General features: G+C 50.9%; 1 protein-coding gene across 2 annotated transcripts in view; it reads right to left on the reverse strand.

Moving 5' to 3' along the window:
- Window positions 1–25,885, reverse strand: part of LOC144728964 (homeobox protein Meis1-like) — a 253,698-nt gene that overhangs the window by 175,086 nt on the left and 52,727 nt on the right. For both annotated transcript variants that reach the window (XM_078608760.1, XM_078608759.1), the window contains exons 4-6: window positions 16,693–16,743; window positions 15,308–15,358; window positions 7,548–7,703 (exon numbers count right to left, since the gene is read on the reverse strand). In XM_078608760.1, the coding sequence (XP_078464886.1) occupies window positions 7,548–7,703; window positions 15,308–15,358; window positions 16,693–16,743 (258 nt within the window). The remainder of the gene's footprint in view (window positions 1–7,547; window positions 7,704–15,307; window positions 15,359–16,692; window positions 16,744–25,885) is intronic.

Here is a 25,885-nt window from a genome sequence, read left to right on the forward strand (position 1 = left end):
GCTATGACCCCAAGAACACCATCCCCACCGTCAAACATGGAGGTGGAAACATTATGCTGTGGGTGTGTTTTTCTGCTAAGGGGACAGGACAACTTCACCGCATCAAAGGGACGATGGACGGGGCCAGGTACCGTCAAATCTTGGGTGAGAACCTCCTTCCCTCAGCCAGGGCATTGAAAATGGGTCGTGGATGGGTATTCCAGCATGACAATGACACAAAACACACGGCCAAGGCAACAAAGGAGTGGCTCAAGAAGAAGCACATTAAGGTCCTGGAGTAGCCGAGCCAGTCTCCAGACCTTAATCCCATAGAAAATCTGTGGAGGGAGCTGAAGATTCGAGTTGCCAAACGTCAGCCTCGAAACCTTAATGACTTGGAGAAGATCTGCAAAGAGGAGTGGGACAAAATCCCTCCTGAGATGTGTGCAAACCTGGTGGCCAACTACAAGAAACGTCTGACCTCTGTGATTGCCAACAAGGGTTTTGCCACCAAGTACTAATTCATGTTTTGCAGACGGGTCAAATACTTATTTCCCTCATTAAAATGCAAATAAATTTCTAAAAATTTTGACATGCGTTTTTCTGGATGTTTTTGTTGTTATTCTGTCTCTCACTGTTCAAATAAACCTTCCATTAAAATTATAGTCTGATCATTTCTTTGTCAGTGGGCAAAGGTACAAAATCAGCAGGGGATCAAATACTTTTTTCCCTCACTGTATATATAGTGTGGCGGTTAGCATGCGACCCGAGTTCGATTCCCACTCACAGCCAACACCGGTGGCGATTATCTGAAACGGTTTTGGGCCTCCCCTAGGTCGACTTAGCCTCAAATAAGTACCTAGTGCGGTGTGTAAACATCGCCACTGGGGAGACAAAGGCGGTTGGGTGTGGTTCTGGCCACCCACCCCCTCGTGTGCTTGCCCAAAAAGTCTGTTCAGGCTATACGGGGGATCTTTGCATTACGTATACATGTGGGGGGAGGTAGTGGTGTGGTAAGTGCGCTGCACTCCAAACCCGGCTACCTGAGTTCGATTCCCGCTCTGAACCAACAACAGAGACGAATGGGTGAACTGTTCCTGGGCCTCCCCTAGGTCGACTCGGCATTGAATGGGTGCAGTATGTAAACATCAGCACCGGGAAGACAAAGGCGGCCGGGCGTGGTCTTGGACACCCACCCCCTCGTGTGCAGTGCCGGCCTTCATAGGTGTTACTCGCTAACAGCACTTGCTCCAACCGTCTGTTAAAGGCTATACCGGGGATCTTTGTCTCTGTTACATTCACAGAAATGGGGGTGGGGCAAAGAGGGGATAATGGAGAGACAAAGGTGGCCGTGCCACCCACTGGCGCGCGGTACCGACCTTAATAGGTGCTCGCTAATTGCACTTGCCCCAATAGTCTATGAGATTTTACGGGGAGGGTCTTTGTCTTAGCATGTAAAGTGTGCAAACAGAGGACGCACGCACGCACATGAATATAAGAGTGACGGTGAAGAGGGTTTCGCGATGGGAAGTGAAACTACTTAGAGCCCCAACATTTATAAATTACCTATTTAGCAATACATCATTAATCATAATACTACATCATTAATCACAATACTACATCATTAATCAGAGATTTTTAACCAATGGGTATTGGCTCACTGCGTGTTAGACGCTATCAAATTAATTTGCCTTTCATGTTGTCATTATTAACGTAATTGCAACAAAAATAAAATAAAATAGGCCTAAGCCTGGCGTGACTGGGTTGGTTGGGTGCAATCTCACTGTGAAATCATTCACACTGGCTTTTAATGTAAGTATTGTCTTTGACTAATGATTACCTGTGCTTACCAATGAGAGAGTGGGAATGAGCGTTCGATGAATTTATTCGCAAATAAATTTAACGGACGGGACATTTTGTGTGTGTGCTGACTCGAGACAGCCCCTCTGGAGGGAGTGCTAGAGCTCTAGAGATACCCTCTAGAGAGAGCCACCCTTAAAGCCCCTCCTGGTGGAGGCCCTGAAGCCCTCCCACTCTGGATCTCTAGAATCGAGGGTGCTTTGGCCTACTCTTCCACGCTGGCCAGAACGTCTTGGAAGAGATGGGAAATGGGCCACGCTTTGCACGCGACCTGCCGATCACCGACTAACCGTGGGTGGACAAGAGGCGGGGGGGATGGTGTCACGAAGTTCGCGCCGTCGTTTCAACCGCCGTGCCGGGAGATCGTAACGGGCGACCCCTGGATTGCAATTCCCGCAGCGCGCCGACCATGACACCACGGCGGCAGAATCCCCCTTCAACAAGTCGGAAGTGTGCACGCTCTTCGCGAAGGCCCTGCGTGGGATATTGGATCAATTCCTCATTGAGTATTTTTGTTTACGTTTTCCTAATTATATTCCAATTGCAATTAGTGTCATCTCACGAGACGAAGAATCTTATTGAGCAATGTACTTTATTCACGGGAGGAGACACCGGAGTAGCCAGAAAAATATATATATCGTGCATTCGAGGTTAATAACACTCAAAAAATCCACACATTAGTCCATATCCCGCTTTGCTGTACCATTTGATACGGGCAAAGCGCGTGGCAAACGCGCACCAACCCAGCCACCAAGTCACCCGAGTGGTTGTGTGTGGCGTCACAGCCGCAGCTTCCCGTCAAACCGGCGGAGAAGACCTCCAAGAGATGACGCCCCCCTGTCCGACCGCAAAATCCTCACGCGCTGACCACTGCGACATTGCGGTGTCACGTGGCGCGCAGGGCAGCAGTGGCGCACGCTGCCCTACTAACCCGGCGACCCAAGTGCGAACCAACTGGTGCCTTGGACCACCTGTTCACCAACAACCCGCGCCGACCAGATTGGTAGAATAGGATCGCACGGCACTCAGTGACCGTCAACGGCGGGAGGCTTTCACGCAAGTGGTGGATGAGCACAGGGCTGTAAATGATCATCGTCGTTATGGTTCAGTGCGATTTTCAACTGCAATCCCCACCGTTGTAGGATGCAAGATTTTGCGAGATTAACCCCGTTGCATCCAATACTTGCAGGAGGATAAACACTTGCAACAAGACAAAAAATGTCGTGTTAATGGTCGTGAGACCCGGTCATCATGTGATGCCAGTCAACATCCCACAGAGCGAGTTGTAATGTTCACTCACAACATCATCATCTATGCGGTCAGCATCACGCCCGGCCATCCTGTGTCTCCCCAGTGCTGATGTTGACACACCACACCAGGTGATAATATTTTTTTAAGGTACAGATTTCCGCCACTGACGTTAGCCGTGGCCGAGAATCAAACTCAGGTGTTGTCGGGTCCGCGCACAAACCGCTGCACCACCGCTCCCTCCACACATCACTTGCGCGTGTTGCGTGTGTGTGCACGGACCCAAACGTACACGTGAACGCTCGCATAGACACACACACACACAGAGACAAACAACAGATCCACCCAGTTTCCCATGTAACACTCCACAAACCAATTTCCATCAAATCCCGTGGCGTGGCTCTTAATGAACGCATAATACAATGTTATTTAAAATCTTGATTTGGATCAAGAGGAGCAAAGGCGTAATGGCATGCAAATAGGACTCGGTAATAACCAGCGCTCACGCCGTGGGAATCGCGATTAGCCCGACTGCCTCGCCACCCCCCCCCGCTCGAGGCCGTGTGGGGGGCACAGCCGGCAACGTGCCCCCTCGTTTCTACAGGTGGCCTCGCTGCGTTATCATCGCTGTGAACGTCACCAGCCTCAATCTACCGTTGGGTTAAAGGCTTTCTCATCGTGGTGGCGGCATCTCTGCTGCCGTGCATCCACTCCACCCGCTAATCTCCCTGGACCGCCACCACCGCGACCGCCACCGCCACCACCGCCGCCATCGTCGCTATCGTCGCTATCGTCGCTTGTGTACGGCGGTGGGCGTGCGAGTGTGAGAGTACCACCGCTTCTGAACACCTGTGCGGTGTTATTTACGGCTCACATCGGTGATGAGTGACACCTTAGCCGATCTTGCCACACCCCCGCACTAACCAGCATGACACAGGATGGAGAGGCCTTCATCCGGCAGTGGATTGACAAAGGGCTGGAACGTTTCAAATATAAATTGTGCAGCGTATCCATTAATTTATCATCCACTATCAATTCAATGTTACTGGACATTGCTTTGAGCTAGGGGTTCAAGAAGACTTCTTACACACACACGTGGTTGTGTGAAGATGTTTATTTATTACACCGGCCTCATCTCTCTCCAATCTTCCTCTCCACGCGCGTCCCTGCCACGTGGTGGTGTTGGCGACGTGTGAAGCATCAGGACCTGAGAGGGTTCCGGATGCATCGCCAGTTTCTCGGCTGCGAGATCGTTTCAAATGATTCTGTCATGAGCCGTTGAAGATCGCTTAAAGAATTTCGCTTTAAAAAAAAAACACACAAACGAACTTTAGCGTGCGCAGGGAGGACGTTTTCACCGAATCGCCTGGTAAAGTTCAATGAACTGTCCAATTATAATCATTTAACAACGGACAATAAATTTAACAACGGACACCCAGTACCCTGGGTAATTCGCAACGCAGGTCTCAATCACCAACCTACAAAATGCACTCCTTTAAACAAAACCGTGTACAAAATGTGCATACTACGGGAGGATATATCAAAAGTAAATACCTCCAATACCTGTCCTAATTTCATCGCTCCATTTGGCTGTCATCGTCTCTGTTGTGTCAGCGAAACATATGGATTTAACTTTTCCCTCTTGACCGATGCGGTCTCTTTATCACCGGCCAACCCGCTCAAATTTTCGCAGTCAGCCTGGGCCAATCAAAACCTGCGCAATTTCTTGTTGTTAAAGTTCACCACAGAGCGCCGATTGCCGGATCTCGGGACGAATCAGCTCCTGCCAGCCGAACACAAATGCCAAACTCCTGGGCTGTCCAGGAGAATCATGGACGGATGGCAACCCTCGGCAACTGCGGTTGAGTCGCGTTGGCCACGTCAAAGGCAAGAACCGGCGTCTCCCCGCTCCAAATACCCATCGGCAACGACGGTGAGCAGCGTCTTTTCCAAACGTCTCGCTCCGAGTGTGCCCACGGTGCAAAAAAGCCGCCGTTGACATCCGCCAAAGCGGCGCTTGTTCTCAAGCGTCGCGGAGAGACGGTGGGGCCCGAGTAGACCCTTGACCGGCATTTCAACTCGGGCCCCCCCCCCCTTTCTGATTGTGAGGCGGTGACGCTCACCGCAATGCCCACCCTGGCTGGGATGACAAATCAAGCTTGCCGTAATTAAATATTAAACCCATTTAATCCGTCATCTCGTATACGACGCAGCTTTGGAGGCGAGCATTGTTGGATTAAATAAGAGGCAGCGGGTGAGCCTCTGTTTTGAAATATAACGGGGGGGGGGGGGGGGGGCGGTGAGGGAGGGTGAAGGGGGGGCAGTGGTGGGGGCGGTTTACAAGGCTGTATTCCGCGCAACGAATCTATAATTCCGTCTGTGTGGCTGTTCATTTCCAACAGGGTTCATTACTCAGCCGCCCAATGAGCAGACCTCCCAATATCGATGGTAATTATGGCAGTCATTAGAATATACAATTTTTCCTCGCTCTTTTTTTTTCTCCTTCTCTCTCCACCGTCTCGCAATTGTGTGCCTCTTAAAATGCGCGTATATTAATGCACCGTTGGCACGTCGGTTGCGCGACGGTTAGTAGGACGGTGAATCTACACGCGTCTTTTTTTTTACATGCCATTGATGTCAAGAAACAAAATAAATTAAACACACCATCAATGTTATTGATTCGATATCGCAATTGTCCGATCGGACATGACCCCGATAGCGTTTAAAATTTCACATTCCACAGTGAGCGCTGGCAACTTGTGTCCACAAAGAAAAATGTCCTCCATGCAGGGTTATAAACTGGCCAGAGCAAGCGGTTGTTTGCGAGTACCTATTAAGGTCGACGCGACACACAAGGACGCGGTGTGGCCTTTGCGGTGTGATCTTTGTATCGCCCAGTTCTAACAGTTTCTTCGCGCTAAATGTGCCATCTTCAGCTTTTGTAACGGTATGTTTGTGAGAAAGAGGGCTGGGAACAGAAGAAGAAAAAAAAACGTTCACAGACAGAGAGATGGCATGCGGGACAATGGCGAGTACAGCAGAGGACGCGTGGGTGAGAGGGGTGGATGAGCGGGGTGAGCGATAGGGGTGAGCGAGTGGGGTGAGCGAGAGGGGTGAGCGAGAGGGGTGAGCGAGCGGGGGGAGCGAGTGGGGTGAGTGAGCAGGGTAAGGGAGACAGGGAGAAACAGTGAGATGTGCCATACGGGCGCTGCATGTGGCCGTGCCAAGGTTTATATATACACAAACATAATTCTTGGAGATACAAAGGTGGTTAGGAGCCGTAGCAGATCTGGGGATGGGGGATCTAAGCAGCCCACTCCTCCACATTGAGACCCAAAAAATTGGTATTATATTGATAATTACCAGAGAAAATACTTTAATGTTCTATTATTATTAATGTAGGGCCCGATTCAAAAGGCTTAACATTTCACCCGCCCACCCCTCTCCCTGCTTGGGAGAGGTTTCTAGGTGCGGCTCTGGGCAGGAGAGGCGCTGAGGTCGGCATCGCCACACAGTGTGCGGCGCCTGCCTTAATAGGCGCTCGCTGACAGTGCCGCCCCAACAGTCTGTCGCACTGCGCAGGTGCTTCCTGTCACTTGAGTGTTCAAGGGGGGGGTGAGCGAAACGTCTTTGTGCCTGGCGATTTGTTTGCGTGCGTGCGTCAAGCGAAACGTGAAAATATCAGAAACGCCCAGGAAAAATATTGGGGCTGGTGAGGGGTGGGGGCGGTGGTGGAGTGGAGGTATCAGAAAGACAAGAAATGTGGAGAAATCCACACTCACCATGCCTGGCTCCCAATGACTTACAGGTGTTCAATCAAATGATCACTTTGCAGGCGAAGCGATGGTCGAGTGACAATAAGGAGCTCTGTGCTGTGTGAATGGTTTGAGAAGGCAGACCAGAGGTCCCAATTCGTGAAGCATTGTTGACTATCATAGCACCTTGACTTTGACTTTATCGAGGAGAAAATATGCCCCATTCGGCCATTTCAGTAATTCACGCAGGGCAATTTTTTTCAATTGTCAGAGTGAACTCTTTGCTACGTCTCATTCTGCTCATATTGAACCAGTGCTGCTGAAAGTGAGCGTGTATGAGACTGTGTAAATGACAGTGTGGGGAGCGGCAGTCTAGCGGTTAGCGCAGCGCGTTAAGAACCCGGCGACCCGAGTTACATTCCCTTCCCGCTCACGGCCAACGCCAGTGACAATTCTCTCAACCGGTCCTGGGCCTCTCAGGGTGACTCTGCCTCAAATGAGGGCCTGATGCGATGTGTAAGCCTCGCCACTGGGAGAGACAAAGGCGGCCGGGCATGGTGCCGGCCGGGCGTGGTGCTGGCCACCCACCCCCAACAGCCGGTTCAGGCGATGCGGGGGATCTTTGAATTTGTGTGCGGTGCGCGTGCGTGAGTGCAAGAGAGAGCGTATCCACGTGTGAGTGGGCGAGAGCGGGCGACGCTTCACCTGGTCTCCCGCATGGCTGCTCGGGGCGGGCAGGTCGTCCATGTCGCCCCTCCCGCCGCCCTCGCCCTCGCGCTCCTCGATCACGAGGTCGATGGGCATCTTGCCCTTGAGGCAGCTGATGTAGCGGTGGCAGAAGTTGTCGCACAGCTCGTGAACCTGCGGGCGGCATCGCGAGGGGAAGGCTCGTAAGAGGCTGCGTATAGCAGCAGCAGTGGAGACAAATCGAGGTCTTGAACTATTAAATTGTTTTATTTCACAAGGTAAGGCCGACTGAGCTGTGTAGCTCTTGTTCAGAAGCGGCGTGGCCATCGCAAACGATAGCTCCACGAAGTGGCTCATCACGTGGACATTTATAGCATTTAGATACTCTAAACGCATGATGTTCATTCGACATGTGGGAGGGGAAAACTGGAGGACCCGGAGAAAAATCAACGCGATCACGGGGAGAACACGCAAACTTCAAATATACAGGCGTCAGGGTCGGGATTGAACCCATGACCTCCTGCATACCAGGCGAGGTAGTTAACATCTCGCCACCGTGGAGCCCATACAAACGACACGCGCAAAGGGAATTCATTTTACGGTAAATACTGATCCCCCGAAAAGCTCGTATCACACTGCAATGATAACAGAAGACAAGTTGGATTGCGTTTTGAAAAAAACCCAGCGTGAAGTGTTTTCAAATAAAACCCGAACATGCCGGGAGACAACGCGTGGAACTTGCGAGCGCGAGGAGTATCCACAGACTCGCCGTTTACGTTCGACTCTCACGCTCACAACGCACGCATCGAACCGCGCGTCCAAGAAGCATTTGCGATTGGAATACGTCGACTTGTATACTTTGCTCGGGTGGCCTCGATTCGCACGTGCTGATGTGTACGGTAACGTCGACGTGTATACGTCGATGGGGACATGTTGATGTGCTTGCGTTGTCATACACTCAAGTTGGTTCTACGTGACCCATGCAGCTGCTGGAGGAACTGCACTGCACAAAGAGAGAGAGAGCAAGCAAATCCTGAGCTGAGGTGGTGTGCTAGAAATTCGAAATAACTCACAAATGTGTCTTGTTAAGATAACCTACGCGAGCATAATTTTGTAACCCTTTACAAAACCGCTTTTATCATAACATCTCCTCCCCATGTACCGCCATGCAGTGAGTCGTTCTTTCTTTCATTCATTCATTCAATCGCCCTCGTCTCAATGCAACAGACAACGCGGTCGCGAGGGTTCCCACGCGCTATTCAGGGGACATCCCGAGTCCACGGTGACACCGAATCGTGATGATTCCTTCAATCACATGTGGCGGGCTTGGCACGCACCTCCGATTCGCACGGTTGGCTACGTACGGTGCGAAATAAGTTCAACATACATACACACTGATATACACTCTACTATACACTGCACACACTACGCTATAGACTACACTACTATACACTTCTATACCTGGACACTACACCACTATATTACATTGAAAACTCATCTCTTTAGAACCGCTTCGTGTGTGTTTAGTTTGTTGTCTTTCCCCCGCACCTCTGATTAACAGGGTTGTCTACGTACGGTGCAAAAGAAGTTCAACATACGCACTTGTGCCCCAACATTTTCATTCATAGTCGACTTCTTTGAGGTCGGATCGCCGCATCAGCAAGTTCGTCAGTTGCACAGGCGACGGCCGTGATGCCAATGGCCCCAGACGTCTGAGCCGCGCTCCATTCACGCAAAGTCGAGACAATGCAATAATCGCTCGATGAATTAGGTGTCTACAAGCTGAAGTTAATCCACGGCCATGAAATATTTTGACAAATTACATCCATTCCCTCATTATTCACGATATTGGCTATCCACAAATGGCATCTTGGTACTCTATACGACTGCATCGAAAGAGAGAGAGATCGAGATTCTGATGAGATAAAGTGATTAAAGAGAATGCGATGCGAGAAAATGATGATGAGATAAAGCGATGGGATAATTTTCACGTATTTAAAAGGTTATTTATAATTAATTAAAAATATAGGTTTTCGTAGGCCAACATCATTATCCCCGAAATTGGCTCACTCACGAGCATCTCCGGAACGTATCCATCGCGAATAACGAGGGAATACTTTAGAAGGCCAAAATAATTCACGCGCCGATTTTGAATGAGCCAAAACCTTTATTTGTTAAAGATTTTTAAAAAATGAAACGATGGTGAATGCTTTTAATGATTGCTCAGTCTGGCACACTCCTCAAACACCAGGAAAGGCACCGCACTTTCTCCTCCGAATTTCGCATCGCACGTGCAATTAAAAAAAAAACTAAAATCAGTATGACGCCACAGCTGTGAGCGTTACACTGCGCGTGTCTGTCACATTCAATCCCTATCAGTTGAATTTAATTGAACTTCAAATATTGACACTCATTTGAAGTCACAAATGTAAGTGCTGCAGAAGCTGATAATGCAAGAAATTGCATTATTTATATGAAATCCTTTTCATTTGACTCGAATTACCGCAGTTCTCATTTATTCTATGCACTTTTTTCATATATTTAACCATTTTTTTGTGTGAGTACAAATGGGTACATTTAAATGGTTTGTATCCATTTCGGTTTTACTTCACACAGATGTGTTCTTGTCTGGCACTGATTTCCTTTGGTTAAAGATGTCTTTGTACAGTCGAATAGAGGGATGCCACTAGGGCTGCCACCTTGACCACCTCTGACCAAACCTGGACACGTGTCTCAGTCAGCCTAGGCCAGGGGCCGGAAACCTGCAGCTCTGGAGCTCTTTAAGGACCGCTGAGTGACGTTACTTTTTAAGGACCACCATCTCGCATTCACATGAATTGCGGCTCTGGAAATTATTATGTTTTGAACCGAAAAACAAAAAGCTCTTCTTGTTATTTTGGTTGCCAACCCCTGGCCTAGGCCTATCAACACCGTGCAGTAATCCTGTGATAACGTTCAACTCAACGCCACCAGATCTCGGTGCAAATCCATTACTGCTGCCACCCGAACACAGATGCCAATTCGCCGAACAGGTGGCGGCCCTGTATGAAGCACCTATGTGAGCCTGAAGAGGATCGAGGCCACAAGAGAGTCACGTTCGTCGTGGGTCCCTGCGTGGCTGCCAGGGATGGGCTTTGAGCACGTGGCCGTGAGCAGAAACACTCGCTGCCGATTGGCCGATTACACAAGTCAAGCCTCGTCATTATCACTGGGCTTCCATTAAGAAACAGGAGAGAGAAAAGTCAATTGGTTAAAAACAATTGGCCTGCCATTGTTCACGTGCTAGTTGAGTCAATCAGCAGTTTCCAGGATGGCATCGTTTCTCTTCAACGGCGTGTGCTGTGACTTACATTGTCCTGGCTCGAGCCGTATCTAAATCGGATGGAATCTCTCTCATGGAGATCAAATGAACAGGAATGGACTAAAATATACAGGGCGTCTACATTTTAACCCTGTTTGCGAGTAGAATGTCTTGTACGTATCGATATTTCCTATAAGTTTAGGGCGCTCACTTGTCCTGCGTGTGAATAACAGTGAGCGCGTGAGGACACCGCGCCGGGCGATTGGCAAATAATCTCTCGCCTGCTATGCATGAGGTCGCGGGTTCGATTCTGACCCTGACGCCTGTATGTTTGGAGTTTCCGTGTCTCTCTCCCCGTGATCGTGTGGATGTTTCCACACAATAAGCCACTTCGTTGAGCTACCATTTGTGGCGAGGTCCCTTCTGAACAAGAGCTAAACAGGAATACCTCGCACTTTCGTCTGGTTAGGGACCAGGGCATGGAAGAATGTCAAAAATGGGCGAATGTCAAAGCAGAGCCTTTATTTAGCCTTGCTCATTAAGTTTGACTATGTCAAGCTTACCTTGCAAATTGAGAATCTTATGGGTTATTTTAGCTTTACTATCACCACACTTAGGACCCATTATGAATATATTAAAGCACATAAATAAGTATTTTACAGTAATCACAAAAATAAGCACAGTATGAATACCGTACACGTGTTTTGTAATCACAAAATAACGATTAACACTGTAGTATTATACCGTTATCACAAAAATAACTATGAATTGTTCACAGTATAATCACATAAAGAAGTAGAGTATTAATAATATATGAATAAACACAGATGCTCAATGAAGGACTTATATTCAAAGACTGAATGAAAAAAATGGCGCGTGGCGCGAACGTCGTGGAAGGTTCGGGATGAAATCGGACGAAAGAAGAAAGCGTGTGGACCAAATTTGAAATGTGGTTAGAGTTGAAAACGGCCGAAAGAGCGAAGTGACGAAAGTCAAGTGGACGAAAGTCAAGGTATCGTGAAAATTGCCACACGCGTGCCAGGACGTGAGCGTCGCTCTATACGTGGAGGTGAGCAGTTCCAACTGCCACGTTCACAGAATGACGGCGTTTAAAGTTTGATGCCGGACAAGGATTCTGAAAAGAAAACCAGGGTGCTACTTCTGCTGCTGCTGCTGCTTCCACAAGCAACCTGTCCTAAAGCGAGCGGTTGGCACAGTCGCGATCAGCGAGCGTTACAGCTGCAACTCACCGGTGACATTCACTCTCGTGCCACTTTCCCACCCCCAACTCTTTGTTTGATCTTTGCGGTCTACGGAGACCAGGCGGGAGGGGGGGTGACGCAAGCAGCGGCAGCGAGAGGGGGCGAACGAAGGCAATGCACAAATAAAGTTGAAATCGAAATTTTTAGTCAAGGTTACGGAAAGCTTAAATCTCTGTCAACTGTTCTATTTTTGTTAAAATATATATCCACGCCTGCTGTCTGCCGCATGTTTGGAACTCGCCGAACTGTTTCGCTCGACTCTTAAGAAATTCAAGCTCTTTCATGCAAATGTCAGCCAAAATCCCAAAGCCAAACACGCGTCCCCACAAAGCCTTACAAAAGTAAATACGTAATGGTAACAGACTCCCGGTAACTTTAGTCATACTTACGAATGAGATCGCCCATCTCAATGGGTTTCCAACTGGTTACGGACACGCAGAGTGTGTTTACACGCACGGTCACCGTTGCTGGTGGAACCGTGGCCGCTACACTGCGCCTGATGCAATCACATCCTGATTGATTTCACTATGATTTCTCTATCAACACTGATTCAGAATAAAACATGACGTCTTGTTTTTGTTTATGCAGTTATTGGTTGGTGCTTAAAAGTATGATGAAAATTAAAGGGGGTTTTTTGGTCTAATTTTATGGAATGGGGCAGCGGACGGAGGGAGGACAAGGTAGTGACCGCATTCGTAAAATTCAGGGGGAGCGCCCCTCCCTGCCTCGGCTGAAGTTGAGGCTCCAACAGTCTCGGCTGCAGGACAACGTCTGCCTCTGGTCGTCCAAGCAGCGTGGGGATTTCAACGCCGATGGCTCCACGCCCGCCTAGCCCGCGGGCCTCTGCCGCGCGCGCGAAGGACGCCGAGAGCAGCATCGGTGCAGAGCGGGAAGACGACGAGGGCCAAGGCGTGCGGGCGCGACGAGACGGAGGGGCCGCGACATGCCCGCCAACAGGCAGGCTCGCGATGGCGCGCAACGCGCGTGCGGGCACGCGCGGGCGGGCCAACTCGACGTGCAATTACGGGCGCCGCTCGCTCATGCATAGCATTACCCTCTGGGGAGACAGACGGGGCGCAACTTTGAATAAACTTGCATAAAATAAAGACATCTGGAAAATCGACGTTGACAGTGCGGCGAGCGGGGTTAATGCGGGCCGCGCGTCCCGGGCGGCTTGGCGATGGAGCCGCTCGGCGCGAAATTCGGTTTTTTTTCTTCTTATTTTTTTTCTCCCTCGCTCGCGCAGACTTGGAAGCGGCGACGGAAACCCGAGGGCGCCCGCCGCCGCCGCGCTTGGCTGGCGCCCAATAACACCGCGCGCGCGCGGCCGCTCAGCAAGCCCGGTCGATCGGTCGGCGGCCCCCTTCAAAACTCGTAGCCAGGTTTGGAAGCCCCACCGAGAACGGCAAGAGGCCTCCTGCGAGCGCAGCCGGCGTGTCAAGAACTGAAGAATGGGAACGCGGGAGGGGGGGGGGGGTAGGAGGATGGCCTTCCACCACGAAAAACACCACCGCCACCGAGCGCGACCATGGTGAACGGCGAAGGAGGGACCGAGTCCTGTGAAAGGGTCTCAGAATGTTCTGACCGCTGGCTCAAAACTAGCAAACCGATACGAATACCCGGGCACCTTCCCCACCGATGCCTTGTACGTATCTACGTTGAACTTCTTTCGCACCGTACAGAGCCATCTATGCTCATCGGAGGTGCGGGGGACGGACAAAAATGTAAACACTAACAAAAATCAGTTCTAAATAAATGAGTTTTCAATCTAGATTTAAAAGTGCATAGTGGCTGCCGAATATCGGAAGAGCGTTCCAGACGGCCGCAGAAGCGCATGTGAGAGTGCGCGATGCGGTAGCCGTAACGTTGCGAGCGATACGACCATTGAGGGGGGGGGGGCATCCCATGGTGCGTGGGAAAATTACCGGAAGTGGGGGGGGGAGTGCAGTGGGGGTGGCAGCATTCGCCCTGTGTGTGGTTTGTGTTTAAGTTGGCGCGGGGGGGCAACATGGGTGATGCGCGACGCTGCGGTGGCGGGGGACGTAACGCTGCGCTTGCAACGATTGTTTTGACACCGGATCCACGCGGACCGCAACTGTCCCAACACCTGCTCCTCCAGCCCCCGTCCGCCTCCATCACAGACGGCGAGCTCCCTCGCGTAAACAGTGACCCACGTGGCCTCGCACGCACACGCGGGCACGGCGGCGCGCAAATACCCGTACGCAGAAGATTAAAAGACGTTGCGAAAATCTTGCCAAGGGAACTGCTCTCCAAACCCACCAGTGTGCGCTGACACAAGAGTAGCTGGTGCCTCGCAAAACGCCCACCGCACGTTACAATGTTATTTCTTTGGCTGGGTGGTGGAGGGCCCTGACCACATACATTTGGCCAGATCATTGCGGCGCGACGAGCCTCATCCCAAAAATCGGTTATGAATAGTCCTTTTGTCTTCTTCATGTGCAAAGTATCTGTGATGGCATGGAACCCAGGAAAAGCAGCATGGAATGAGAGAGGACATCGCCACTTGAACACAAACAGCACTCGGCTCAGCCAATCGCTGTTTCTCAGCTCCTATTAAATGCATGACCAGCACCTTTATATCTCGAGTGATGATGTTCACACATGACACCTTGTGCTCATTTAAGGCTGAGTCAACCTAGAGAAGGTCCAAGGAATATTCAGACCGTGCACAATGGTTTTGTCATATTGCTGTTCCCCAACTGCCACGTCCCATTGGTTTTGATTCCACACGACACTCGCTTGCTTACGCACTCATTCACGTAGTCGCCGCTCACTCGCTCGCGAACGTTTACTCCCACAATCACCCACTCGGAGACAAAGGTCAGCGGCGGTGAGTTGATCGCCAACTCGCACTGCCGAGCAGGCTTGAAGTATCGTCACAAAGACAAAGATACCCCGTATAGCCTTTTAACAGACTGGTTGGGCAAGTGCTGCTAGCGATCGCCTATAAAGGCCAACATGGCACACGAGGGGGTGGGTGGCCAGCACCACACAGGGCCGACTTTGTTTCCCATGTACTAATGTTGACACACTGCACCAGGTACTCATTTGCGGTTGAGTCGACCTAGGGGAGGCCCAGGACTAGTTCAGATATTCGTCACTGGGTTCTAAGTGCAACATGCTCAACGCTGCGCCACAGTTCCCCACGCTCACACACCAAATCACTCACTCACACAATCACTCACACAAAATACCTTCTCTAACTCCAGCAGGTGAAACCTCAGCACCTGGATGGCCTGAATCATCTGCACGGAGAAGGGAGGCACGAGGGTTAGCATCTCCCACCACCACCACCACACTAATCCGGCACATCTCAAACGACCACAAAGAGGTTGCATGAATAGCAATGATAAGGATGTACATTTGATATTCGCACCATTATTACAGTGCAGGGCTATCACGAGGGAAAGGACTGTGCTTCACAGACGGGCACAGTCAGCCAGGACAGAGCGAGTGTCGCTCTGCGCGACCCCAATTGAGTAATTTGGGGTCATTGTTCAAATTCTGTAAATGTGGCCGTACCGCAGGCGGACAACGGCCTACTCGTTTCGAATTTACACCAGGGGATCGTTAACGCCCCTTTGTGAAGCGGACGGCACGTATCTGCGTGGTTGGTACGCACCACAGTAATGACCAGGGCGGCCTGTCATATTAGAACCGTGAACTTCTGGAACGAGTGGTGTACTGCACTACCGCCGGGCCACAAATGCTCGCAAAACCGAATTTGTTTGTGTGAGATCCAGCGGTGAGGAAAGTATAAAGGATTGTCATTCATGCTTAATTAGAAGTTCAAGCAACCTGGCCACAAATGATAGCTCAACGAAGTGGCTTATCACGTGGAAATGTACAGCAGCCAAATACTCTAAACGCACACTTCTAAATGTGGAGGGGAGAGAGACACGCAAACTACAAATATACAGCAGGCGTCAGGGTCAGGATTGAACCCACGACCTCCTGTATACCAGGCGAGGTAGTTAACATCTCGCTACCGTGGCATTTGACCAGTGGCACGCATCCTAAACTCGAGTGGCCGCGATGCCACGTGCATGGAAGTGGCTCACGATCATGAAACGAAGTGACTTATCGCGCCGAGTATGGCTATGGGCCTACGGGCCCTCCGACGTCGCGACGCGAACGCCACTCAGTCTGCGGGCTCCTGATGGTCTCGAGCAACGTTTGCGACCTCGGGCAGGATCTGGCTCAGCGTGCCCCCTACATCTGAGATGCGGAGGGGGTGGAGGCAGCCTCGGCGGGATTGAGCGAGGTTAACGGCGAGGATTTGATGCTGAGAGAGATCCGACAGCGTGATTTACGAGACTGGTCAGTTGCATGGCTGTGGCCTACTTGTGAGTCGAGTCAACGGTTAGGGATGAAACACATTTTAATATCCACTAAAACTGTTGAAATAGGATTATGGCTACTGATATCTGTTCATCAGTTTTCCTTTTCAATTCACAGCCATAGGTCAGTTCCTGAGCTGCGGATGCCATGCAGTGCCACGATGTGCCCTTGTGCTTGCGCGTGTCTGCACGGTGCTGCTAGGCCGCCCCATGTGCACATGACAGCCTCAGCCACTCACCAGATTGTCCAGCTCAGGGTTGGATGAGAAGAGCGGCTTCTCCGTACGTATCTGTACAAGCAAGCACAGAGACAAAGACAAAGATCCCCCATTTAGCCTCAACAGACCGTTGGGGCTGTTAGCAAGAAGCACCTAGGAGCCGTCCATGAATGACGTCACGCACCTAGGGGGGGGGGGGTCAGACATTTGTGACGATGTGTGACGAGGCGGGGGGTTGAGAAATGTGACGTCACATGAAAATGCGCAACTTTAAATAAATATAGACAACACGTTCTACTTAATTAAATAGACTTTTTGATAAATGTTTTCTCCTACAACATCAGAGTGCAGCGGCACATTCAATATGCACTACAATGACAATAATGACTAAAGCGATTTGAAGCATGTTTTATATTTTTTTGGGGGGGCAGAGCTTTGTGACGTCATATTTGAGGGGGGGTCTGACTTTTTGCGACGCCGTGTGACGAGGGGGCGGGGGTCAAAAATCGTCCAAAATCGTGTGACGTCATTTATGAACGGCCCCCAACCTGTAATGTTAGGATCAGAATATGCACTTATCCTGGAGGAATCCGATGAGCTTCACTGCTCTTTTTCACAGACGTCCAAGTCGGTTCCCAGATGTCCAGCAGTGTGCATGGCGCGTCAGGTCAGCGAGCACTTTTACAAGTTACAGGACCGCCTTGCAAGAAATGCGACGGTGGGCGAGGTGACCCATCGAGCAGAATCAGAATGTTTATTTATACTGGAAGATTCCGTAGATTGGGTCGCGAAAGCCGACGCGTTAAACTCAAAGATTCCGATGGAGCTATGCAGCTCTTTTCACAGATGTCCAATAGGACAACGTTACATCAACAAACAATACAGAACTATAATAGAAGTGCGAAGCACAAGCAAGGTAAACAAATCACCCAAACACATACAAACTAAACCATCCTGCCAGCCGTGGGGCCACCCAAAGCCATGTTTGTAAAGCGACTCCCCTACTTACAAACGAGACAGGGCATGTACTCTGTTCGTAAGTCGCGTTCAGTGGCCATCAAAACGATCCCCCTGGGGTGCGCAGGGTTTCGCGGCGCTTTTTCGGCTTGAGTTGTCCGGCACGGTGTCCGACGTTTCGCTCCGCGTGCCGGGCGCTTCCTCGGGAACTGACCGCCGGATGCCACCCGACAAGAATGTGATCCTGATGGCGCTACCCCGGGTTACCAAATAATACAAAATGGGACGAGGCAATTAAATCGTGTATTTCTGGAACACTTTTTTTCCCAGGGGTGTACTTAAATCTGCGACTGGTGTACCAATCAATCCGAAATCAGTGCTACTCCACGATGTCGACACGCAGTGAGGACGATGGCGCTGAAACCTTGTACACGATGCTACATAGTGCATCGTGTACAGCTCGTCGAGATGAGTCGATTGCAGCATCGCCGACCATCAACTGACTAACAGTGACTGCATCACGGACATTATGCGAGAGCCGGGGTACAATGGTACCCCAGGGGTACCGCCATGAGGTTCGTATGACAATCATGAGAAAGCGCTCTCGTTTTAACACGCTTTCATTTAACTCACTCTGTCTGTTGTTGTTGTATCCTCAAATCTTGTAACTCATTTTAACCCACTTCCCAATGTGGTATCAACTGCAAACTTGGTATACTTATGTCATACTGATGACAATATTATATTCTATCATAAAAAATGAAAATGAAATATTTTTTACATGATATGTTTCGGCTTGGCTCTAATTGTCCACGGTCAACTGACGTTGGCTGTAATTGGCCACGGTCCCATACGTTATGGCAAGCTTCGAGGCCACATCATGGAGTCGTGGAGTTCTGCCATTACTAGTAAATTTAAAAAAAGCGTGTTTTTGAAAAAGTTTTTTTAAATTTTACTTATTTTTCCAATAAAGCGTCCTCGCTTGCGCGCTTGCCTGCAAAATGGCGAAATCTGGGCAGAAGTCTGCTGCAACGACGCATTGCTCACCAGACTTAGCTCCCAGAGCCATGCCTCGTGTGTTCAGAGCTACAAAACAAACCGCATCGCCAATCGAGCGCAGCAGATGAGTTCGATTCGCGCCGCGAGGAAGCTTTGCGAGGAGGCTGACGAGAGTCTGGTCGGAGACCTCAATGAGCCCCGTGGTCATCATCCTCCTCCCCTCCCCTCCGCACGGCTTCTTCACTCACTAGAGACACGCCACGGTCGTGCGCTTGTTTGCCGTGGCCAGCGGCAGGACGCCTTTGCAAGTGACGGAAAGAATAGAAAGTTGTACGCTGAACTTCTTTCGCACACGTACGGAGTCAACCCCGCAGGGATATTCAGACCACGATACGCAGACACACAATCACCGCCTCGAGTGGACGCGGTGTTGGCGAGGCGATGAAATTCCCCCACGGACAATTCTCTTGCACGGTATCCATGCCGGAGCCTTGCACCCCTCTACTGAAAGGCTTTCTCAGTAACCCTTTTGTGTTTGAGAACAGCAGCCTTAGAGCAATTAATTAAGACACGGAAAGAAAGCGGTTGCACTACTTGGAGGAACACGTGCAGGGAAATGAGTTAACAGCGAGGTCACGGGCTCTTCTGTCGAGTACGTGAACTCACGAAACAACGACCACAAAGGTGCCTCGTATAACCTTCACAGACTGTAGGGGCAAGTGCTGTTGGCAAGCACCTACGTAGGCCGGTGGGTGGCCAGCACCACGCCCGGCCGCATTTGTCTCCCCAGTGGCGATGTTTACACACCGCACCAGGTACTCATTTGAGGCTGAGTCGACCTAGGAGAGGTCCAGGACCGGTTCAGATAATCGTCACCGGTGTTGTGGCAGGTTCGTAGCGCAGCGTAGCTCTAACCGCTACAAACAACCACACACAGACACTCACACACAGACACACACAGAACACACACACTCACACATAGACACACACACAGACACACACACACAGACACTCACACACAGACATTCACACTCACACACAGACACACACTCACACACACAGACACACACAGACAGACACTCACACACAGACACACACACTCACACACAGACACTCACACACAAGCACACACACAGACACTCACACACAGACACACACTCACACACACTCACACATTCTCACAGACAACAGCACACCGGTGGGGGGGAAATGCGATAACAGCAAATTCTGCTTTAATAAACGACCCCCCCACCTCGCGCGAGCCTTTATAGGGGCACCGCCGGCAAGAGGCGGAATAATTATAGCAAGCGCCATCACCTTAACGAGAGCTTGTTTAATCACAGCCTCCTCCCCCCTGCTGCTCCCTCAACCCCTTCGCGCCCACCGTCCCCCCTCCCCACCTTGCCCCCCACTTATGATGGGTGCCGCTGCACGAGGCTGCGGGGTCGGGGGGGGGGGAAACCCGCAGCTCAGGTTGCCGCACGCGGGCGGAGTCTTTGCGGAACTGTTTCGCGACGCGACGGGTTTTGTACGTGACTCTGTGTGTGTCTGTGTGTGTCTCTGTGTGTGTCTGTGTGTGTGTCTGTGACTCTGCGTGTGTGTCTGTGTGTAACCCCCTACCTCCTCGCGGTGCCGGACGGGCAACGCTGCCGCGGGCAGTGCCGTGGGGGGAGGGCCAATTCCGATCGGCCTCTTCCCTTCATGGCATCTCTGTCCACCCACAGTGGCTAAATGGGGGCTGTGGACGGGTGCGAGGGGCTGGTAACCCCTCCACCTTCAATAAATTACCACTAAACCACGAATACATATATGTAACTAATAAGCTTGTGCCGGAGGCCCCGGGGGGACAGGCGTCTATGACGTCTCCTGGCCAAACCCCATTTGGCGGAGCCAGGAGATTTAATCTTTACCCTCGGGGCTCCTCCAGAAACAACGAAAAGCCACTTCGGATTGCCACGTGGAATGTTCTAACGCTCACTGTGGAGGAGAGGCTGCCACTCCTCTGTCGGGAGCTGGACTGGTACCGCCTGTATCTCTGTGGCGTTTAGGGGGTCCGGTTGACCGGCTCTGGCTCCTGCCACCATGAGGGGTGGACAATCCTCTACTCGGGGCAGGAGACTGCCAAACAACAGAGTGTGGTTCTTCTTCTGAACAAAATAATTAAGGGGGCGTGGGAGTTTGGCGGTGAGGTGTGCGAAGCTGTAAGCCCCAGGCTACTTTGGGCTCACCTTCCTATCAACTGGAGGCGAGGAGTGGTGGTCATGGTTACTTATGCCCCCACTGAAGATTAACATCCGTGGAGGGATGCAGGCAAGGCCGATGAGTCAGATGCCTTCTATGACCTCCTGTTACAGGTGCTGGCTAAAGTGGCCCCTCGGGATAGAGTAATCTTGTTGGGTAATTTCAATGCCCGAGTTGGTCATGATGCTGGCACCTGGTCTAAAGTGATTGGAAGGCATGGGCCCGATCAGCTCAATAATAACGGTAAAAGGCTGCTAGAATTTTGTGCACACCCATGGGCTTGTAATTACCAACACGCTGTTCCGGCATCGGAGCATCCACACAACATCATGGATGCATGCCAGGTCCAAGCAAGAACATCTGCTGGACTACGTACTGACGGACCAGCGGATGCGAGCCCATGTCCTTGACACCAGGACCTACCGTGGAGCTGATCTGCCCTCTGACCATCGACTTGTCATCTGTAAGATGCGCCTGCCATTCTTCCACTTCGGTGATGGATGTAGACCCAGGACACATTTCAACCTAAGGTGGCCTGGTCTCAGCTAGCTGATGGAAGTTGTAAGCAATAATTTCATCATCGCTTGCAGCTGGGGTTGGCATCGTCCCCCACTCCTTCTGATGTTGAGGGTAAATGGGCAAGGTTTAGGACTGTGACTCATGCAGCTGCAATGGCTGCTTTGGATACGCGGTCCAGACCTCCCCAGAGAGCCTGGCTGACAGAGGAGGTGTTCAGGATGGTTGAGAAAAAGCAACAAGCCCACTCTAATCGTCTACAGCATCCCACGTCAGAGAATGAGGAGGCTTACCGCAGCCTTCGCTCGGAGATTCAGAGAGCCGTGAGGCGCTGCAAGGATGGGTGGTGGTCGCGGGTTGCTGAGAAGATGGAGTCTGCCCGTGATCACAAATCCATTTTTAACTCCATCAAAAAAGTAACCTGCAGCACCACATCTATTACCATCATTAGGGGGAAAAACGGTGATCCAATCTCCGACCCCCAGGAACAGGTTTGCAGATTTGCTGAGCATTTATGTGAGGTCCTGGGGGAGGGGAAATCCTTCAGCCAGGAAAACATCATGGCACAAAGTGGGGATGACCCTGCTGAGGCTGCAGTGCCTCAAATATTGGAAGAAGTCACCCCCGGTGAGTGGATGACTGAGGTGCCATCTGTTGAGGAAGTACTGAAGGCAATCCAGAGTCTGAGACCAGGAAAGGCACCGGGCAGAGATAATCTCAAAAGCGAAATGCTGAGGGAGGGTGACGTTTGTGCACAGACTGCCCTACATGACATCATAACAACAGTCTGGACCACTGGACGGGTTCCTCAGGATTGGAAGGATGCCCTGGTGGTCCCCCTTTTTAAGAAGGTCATGGCAAGGATTATTCAACATCGCCTTGCTAGGCACGCTGAGGAGAGGCTTGCGGAGCCCCAATGCGGTTTCAGGAAAGGGCGGTCCTGCACAGATGCCATATTTTCTGTCCGTCTGCTACAGCAGAGGTGTAAGAAATTTCAACAAGACCTACATCTCTGCTTTATTGACCTGGTCAAGGCCTATGATACCATCAGTAGGCCTGGGCTCTAGGTTGTTCTTTGTGCTTTCGGAGTCCCTGACCCTCTGCTCACGATCATTAAGGACCTTCATGATGGTGAGCGGGCCTGGGTAAAACTACGTGGCCGGGAGTCAGAGCCATTCCCTGTACACCTTGGGGTGCGACAGGGATGTCCTCTGGCTCCCACATTATTTAATATCTATTTTGACCATGTAGTTCGTGAAGCCTTCAATAGCTGTACCGGGGGAATTTCCATTTGGTACAGATATAATGGGAGGCTGATCGATGCCCAGGTGTGGTCAAGGGATGGCTCCCTATTGGTCAACCACGTTATTTATGCTGATGATTTGGCAATAGCTGCTCATTCAGAGGAGGAGTTGGAGACGCTGCTGCTGAAACTGGAGCGTGCCACTAAGAGGTGGGGCCTTACCATTAGCCCCACCAAAACTAAGCACCTGCCTGGGTATTTTGTAACATCGGACACTCCACTCCCACAACGCCCAATCGGTGATGGGGCAGTTGTGGAGAGAGTGGAGAGTTTCCCATACCTGGGCAGTGTGCTCATGACCGGCTCCCGTTTAACAGCAGAGGTCTCACTCCGAATCAGTCGAGCGGCAATATCTTTTCATCGGTTGCGTAACGCTGTGTGGAAGCTACCTGGTCTGTCGCTCCGCACGAAGCTTCAGGTCTTCTCGGCCACAATCATTCCCTCCCTTCTCTATGCTTGCGAAACGTGAACCCCCCTAATGGAGCATCTTTGACGGTTAGAAACATTTAGGCTGGCCTGCCTACGATCCATCTTGGGTTTAAGCAGGCTTCATTGTGTGAGGAGCTCACAAATCCTTAAAAGATCTGGGCAAAGTCCCATCGGTGAGCTCCTCCAGCAGGAAAAGCTGCGTTGGCTGGGCCATGTAGCCCGCATGCCCAGCAACCGCATGCCTAAACAGCTTTTGTTCGGCCGGATCGAGGGGGCTAAACGGGCGCGGCACGGGCTAGAGAAGAGATGGAGTGATGTGGTAGAGGACGACGTGGAGCTGAGTGGACTTGCCGATGACTGGTACCAGCGGTGTCAAGATAGGCCTTTGTGGAGGAGGCTCGTGAAGGACGCTACTGGGCAGTTGGAGGCATTCGCCCTCCAATAACAACGAAGGGCGTAGGAGCGACGCTCACAACAATGAGCGGAGCGCCGGATGGCTAAAGCACAGCAAGTGGCACAGTAGGGGGCACAGGATGTGCATCAGCCAGTCATCTCAGTCATCTCAGTCAGTCGACCAGTGTCACCTGGGTCTGCCCCGTGACCTCCTGCCAGTGGGCATTCGACACTTCACGTGGCCTCAAGGTGCACATAGCCTGGCACAAGCGTCGTGGTGACGTCATCGCCACTTAGTGGCGAATGGCGGTTGTTGTTGTTGTTTTCTTTGCATCGGTGCATCGGCAAGTCACATCAGTCAGTCCACCCCATGAAACCTGCTGGATCTGCCCCGTGACCTCCTGCCGCCGGCGGGCGTTCGACACTTCACGTGGACTCGAGGTGCACGTAGCTTGGCACAAGCGCCGTGGTGCAGTCACCGCCGCTGAGTGGCAGCTGCTGCTGTCGTTGTTGTTGTTTTCGCGCGCATTGCGGCAAATTGAAACGTTGAGATTTTGTGCCGACTTCGAAGAAAGATGTCTCTTTTTTTTACTTAAAACTTTTGTGACTGCGGGAATTCATACTCTTTAGTTCTTTCGGTAAAGTTACGTAGATAGAATATAATAATAATAAATTATAAAGTGAATAAAAATTATAAAACCACTAATGTAGACTGTAGCCTGGTTCTTAATCGGAGTGAGCGCACTGGCAGTCTATAATGTAGACTGTAGCCTGGTTCTTAACTTTAGTGAGCCTACTGGCAGTCTATAATGTAGACTGTAGCAATGGTTATTTACCTGAGTGAGCCTACTGGCAGTCTATAATGTATAAAGATGGCTCTTCTCGTTATTTTGGCTGGGCTACGACATCGGACAAAGCCAACGAAGTTGCTGGCCGCATCATTTTTCACAACGAGAGAAACATACAACTCTGGCTGCTGTCGCCCCATGAGGCTGCGGTTGTAATAATTACGGTAATTACCGGCGACAGGTCGTAAGTCGAACGGTAAATGTTGCAGTGGGTTTACTCTCCAGCACTTCAGCCGGTTAGTGCTGAACTCAGTGGGCACGTTGTGTTTACGTGACAAACCTCACGAATTGGCTGTGTCGGGTGGTGGCGGGCTTAAGGACACATTTATATTCACGCGATCTAAGAGGCCGTCCATAAATGACGTCACGAGATTTTTGACCCCCCCCCATCGTCACACGGCGTCACAAAAAGTCAGACCCCCCCTCAAAAATGGCGTCACAAAGCTCTGCCCCCCCCCCCCAATTATTTTTTTAACATGCTTCAAATCGCTTTAAACTATTGTCATTGTAGTGCGTATTTAATGTGGCGCTGCACTCTGATGTTGTCGGAGAAAACATTTATTTAAAAGTCTATTTAATTAAGTAGAACGTGTTGTTTTTTTATATTTAAATTTACTATTTTGATGTGACGTCACATTTCTCAAACATCGTCACAAATGTCTGACCCACCCTCACCCCCCAGGTGCGTGACGTCATTTATGGACGGCCCCTAACCCAAAAAATAACACCCCTCTCTATTATGGAGAAGCCTCCTGGTGGAGTGGAGTGTTTTGTTTGGCCGGTCGGCCCTCCTTTCAGAGCGGCGAGCAGGCACGGAGATTGGCCGGCAAACCAAACGGCGGTCTTGATTCACGTGCCCGACCCTGCTGATGTGACCCGGAAGGTGAAACGTCGGTCTCTGAGAATGTGCGCCCGTGAACGGATGCTGCTGGGAAATGAATGGGTCTGGAAAGCCGAGAGACCGATGGACCCGGGCGGACTGTTTTTTTGGTATTTAGATGTGGAGACACTTCATATGCGGAGACGCTGAACGGGAATGGAACCAGTGATTACACACAAACTGTCTGGGTAGCAACAGTGCTCGTGACCGCCCTACCCAGCTGCGCCTATAACATATAAAGTAATTACCCAGATTATCCTCGTTAATGTGACATCACTGCAGTTCGAATACTGGCCCCACTTCAGAACAAAACAACGTCACATGACACTTGAACAAATCACTTGATTTTAAAAAATCACTAAAAACAATGAACTGACGCAAAATAATAACACTTCGGGGAGTTTTGCCGGCTACCTCAGGTGGCCCGTGATGCCAGCTCTCAGATGGGTTTCCGAGTTGTCCGAGGTTTCGCACTACGTGTGGGAAGCTTCTTCAGGAACTGGCGAATGCATGCGGCTACCGCTTGGCTTCGTGTGAAGAAGCTCCCAGGGCCCAGAGCGAAATTGGCATCGTTCCCGAATAGCCCGTGGTGCAACCCGGAGGCAGGGCCACGAAAACCCTGGGTTTGAATCCAGGCACGTGTAGCAA

Source organism: Lampetra planeri, chromosome 30 (assembly GCF_965212315.1).
Source record: "Lampetra planeri chromosome 30, kcLamPlan1.2.h2, whole genome shotgun sequence".
NCBI classification, from domain to species: domain Eukaryota; kingdom Metazoa; phylum Chordata; class Hyperoartia; order Petromyzontiformes; family Petromyzontidae; genus Lampetra; species Lampetra planeri.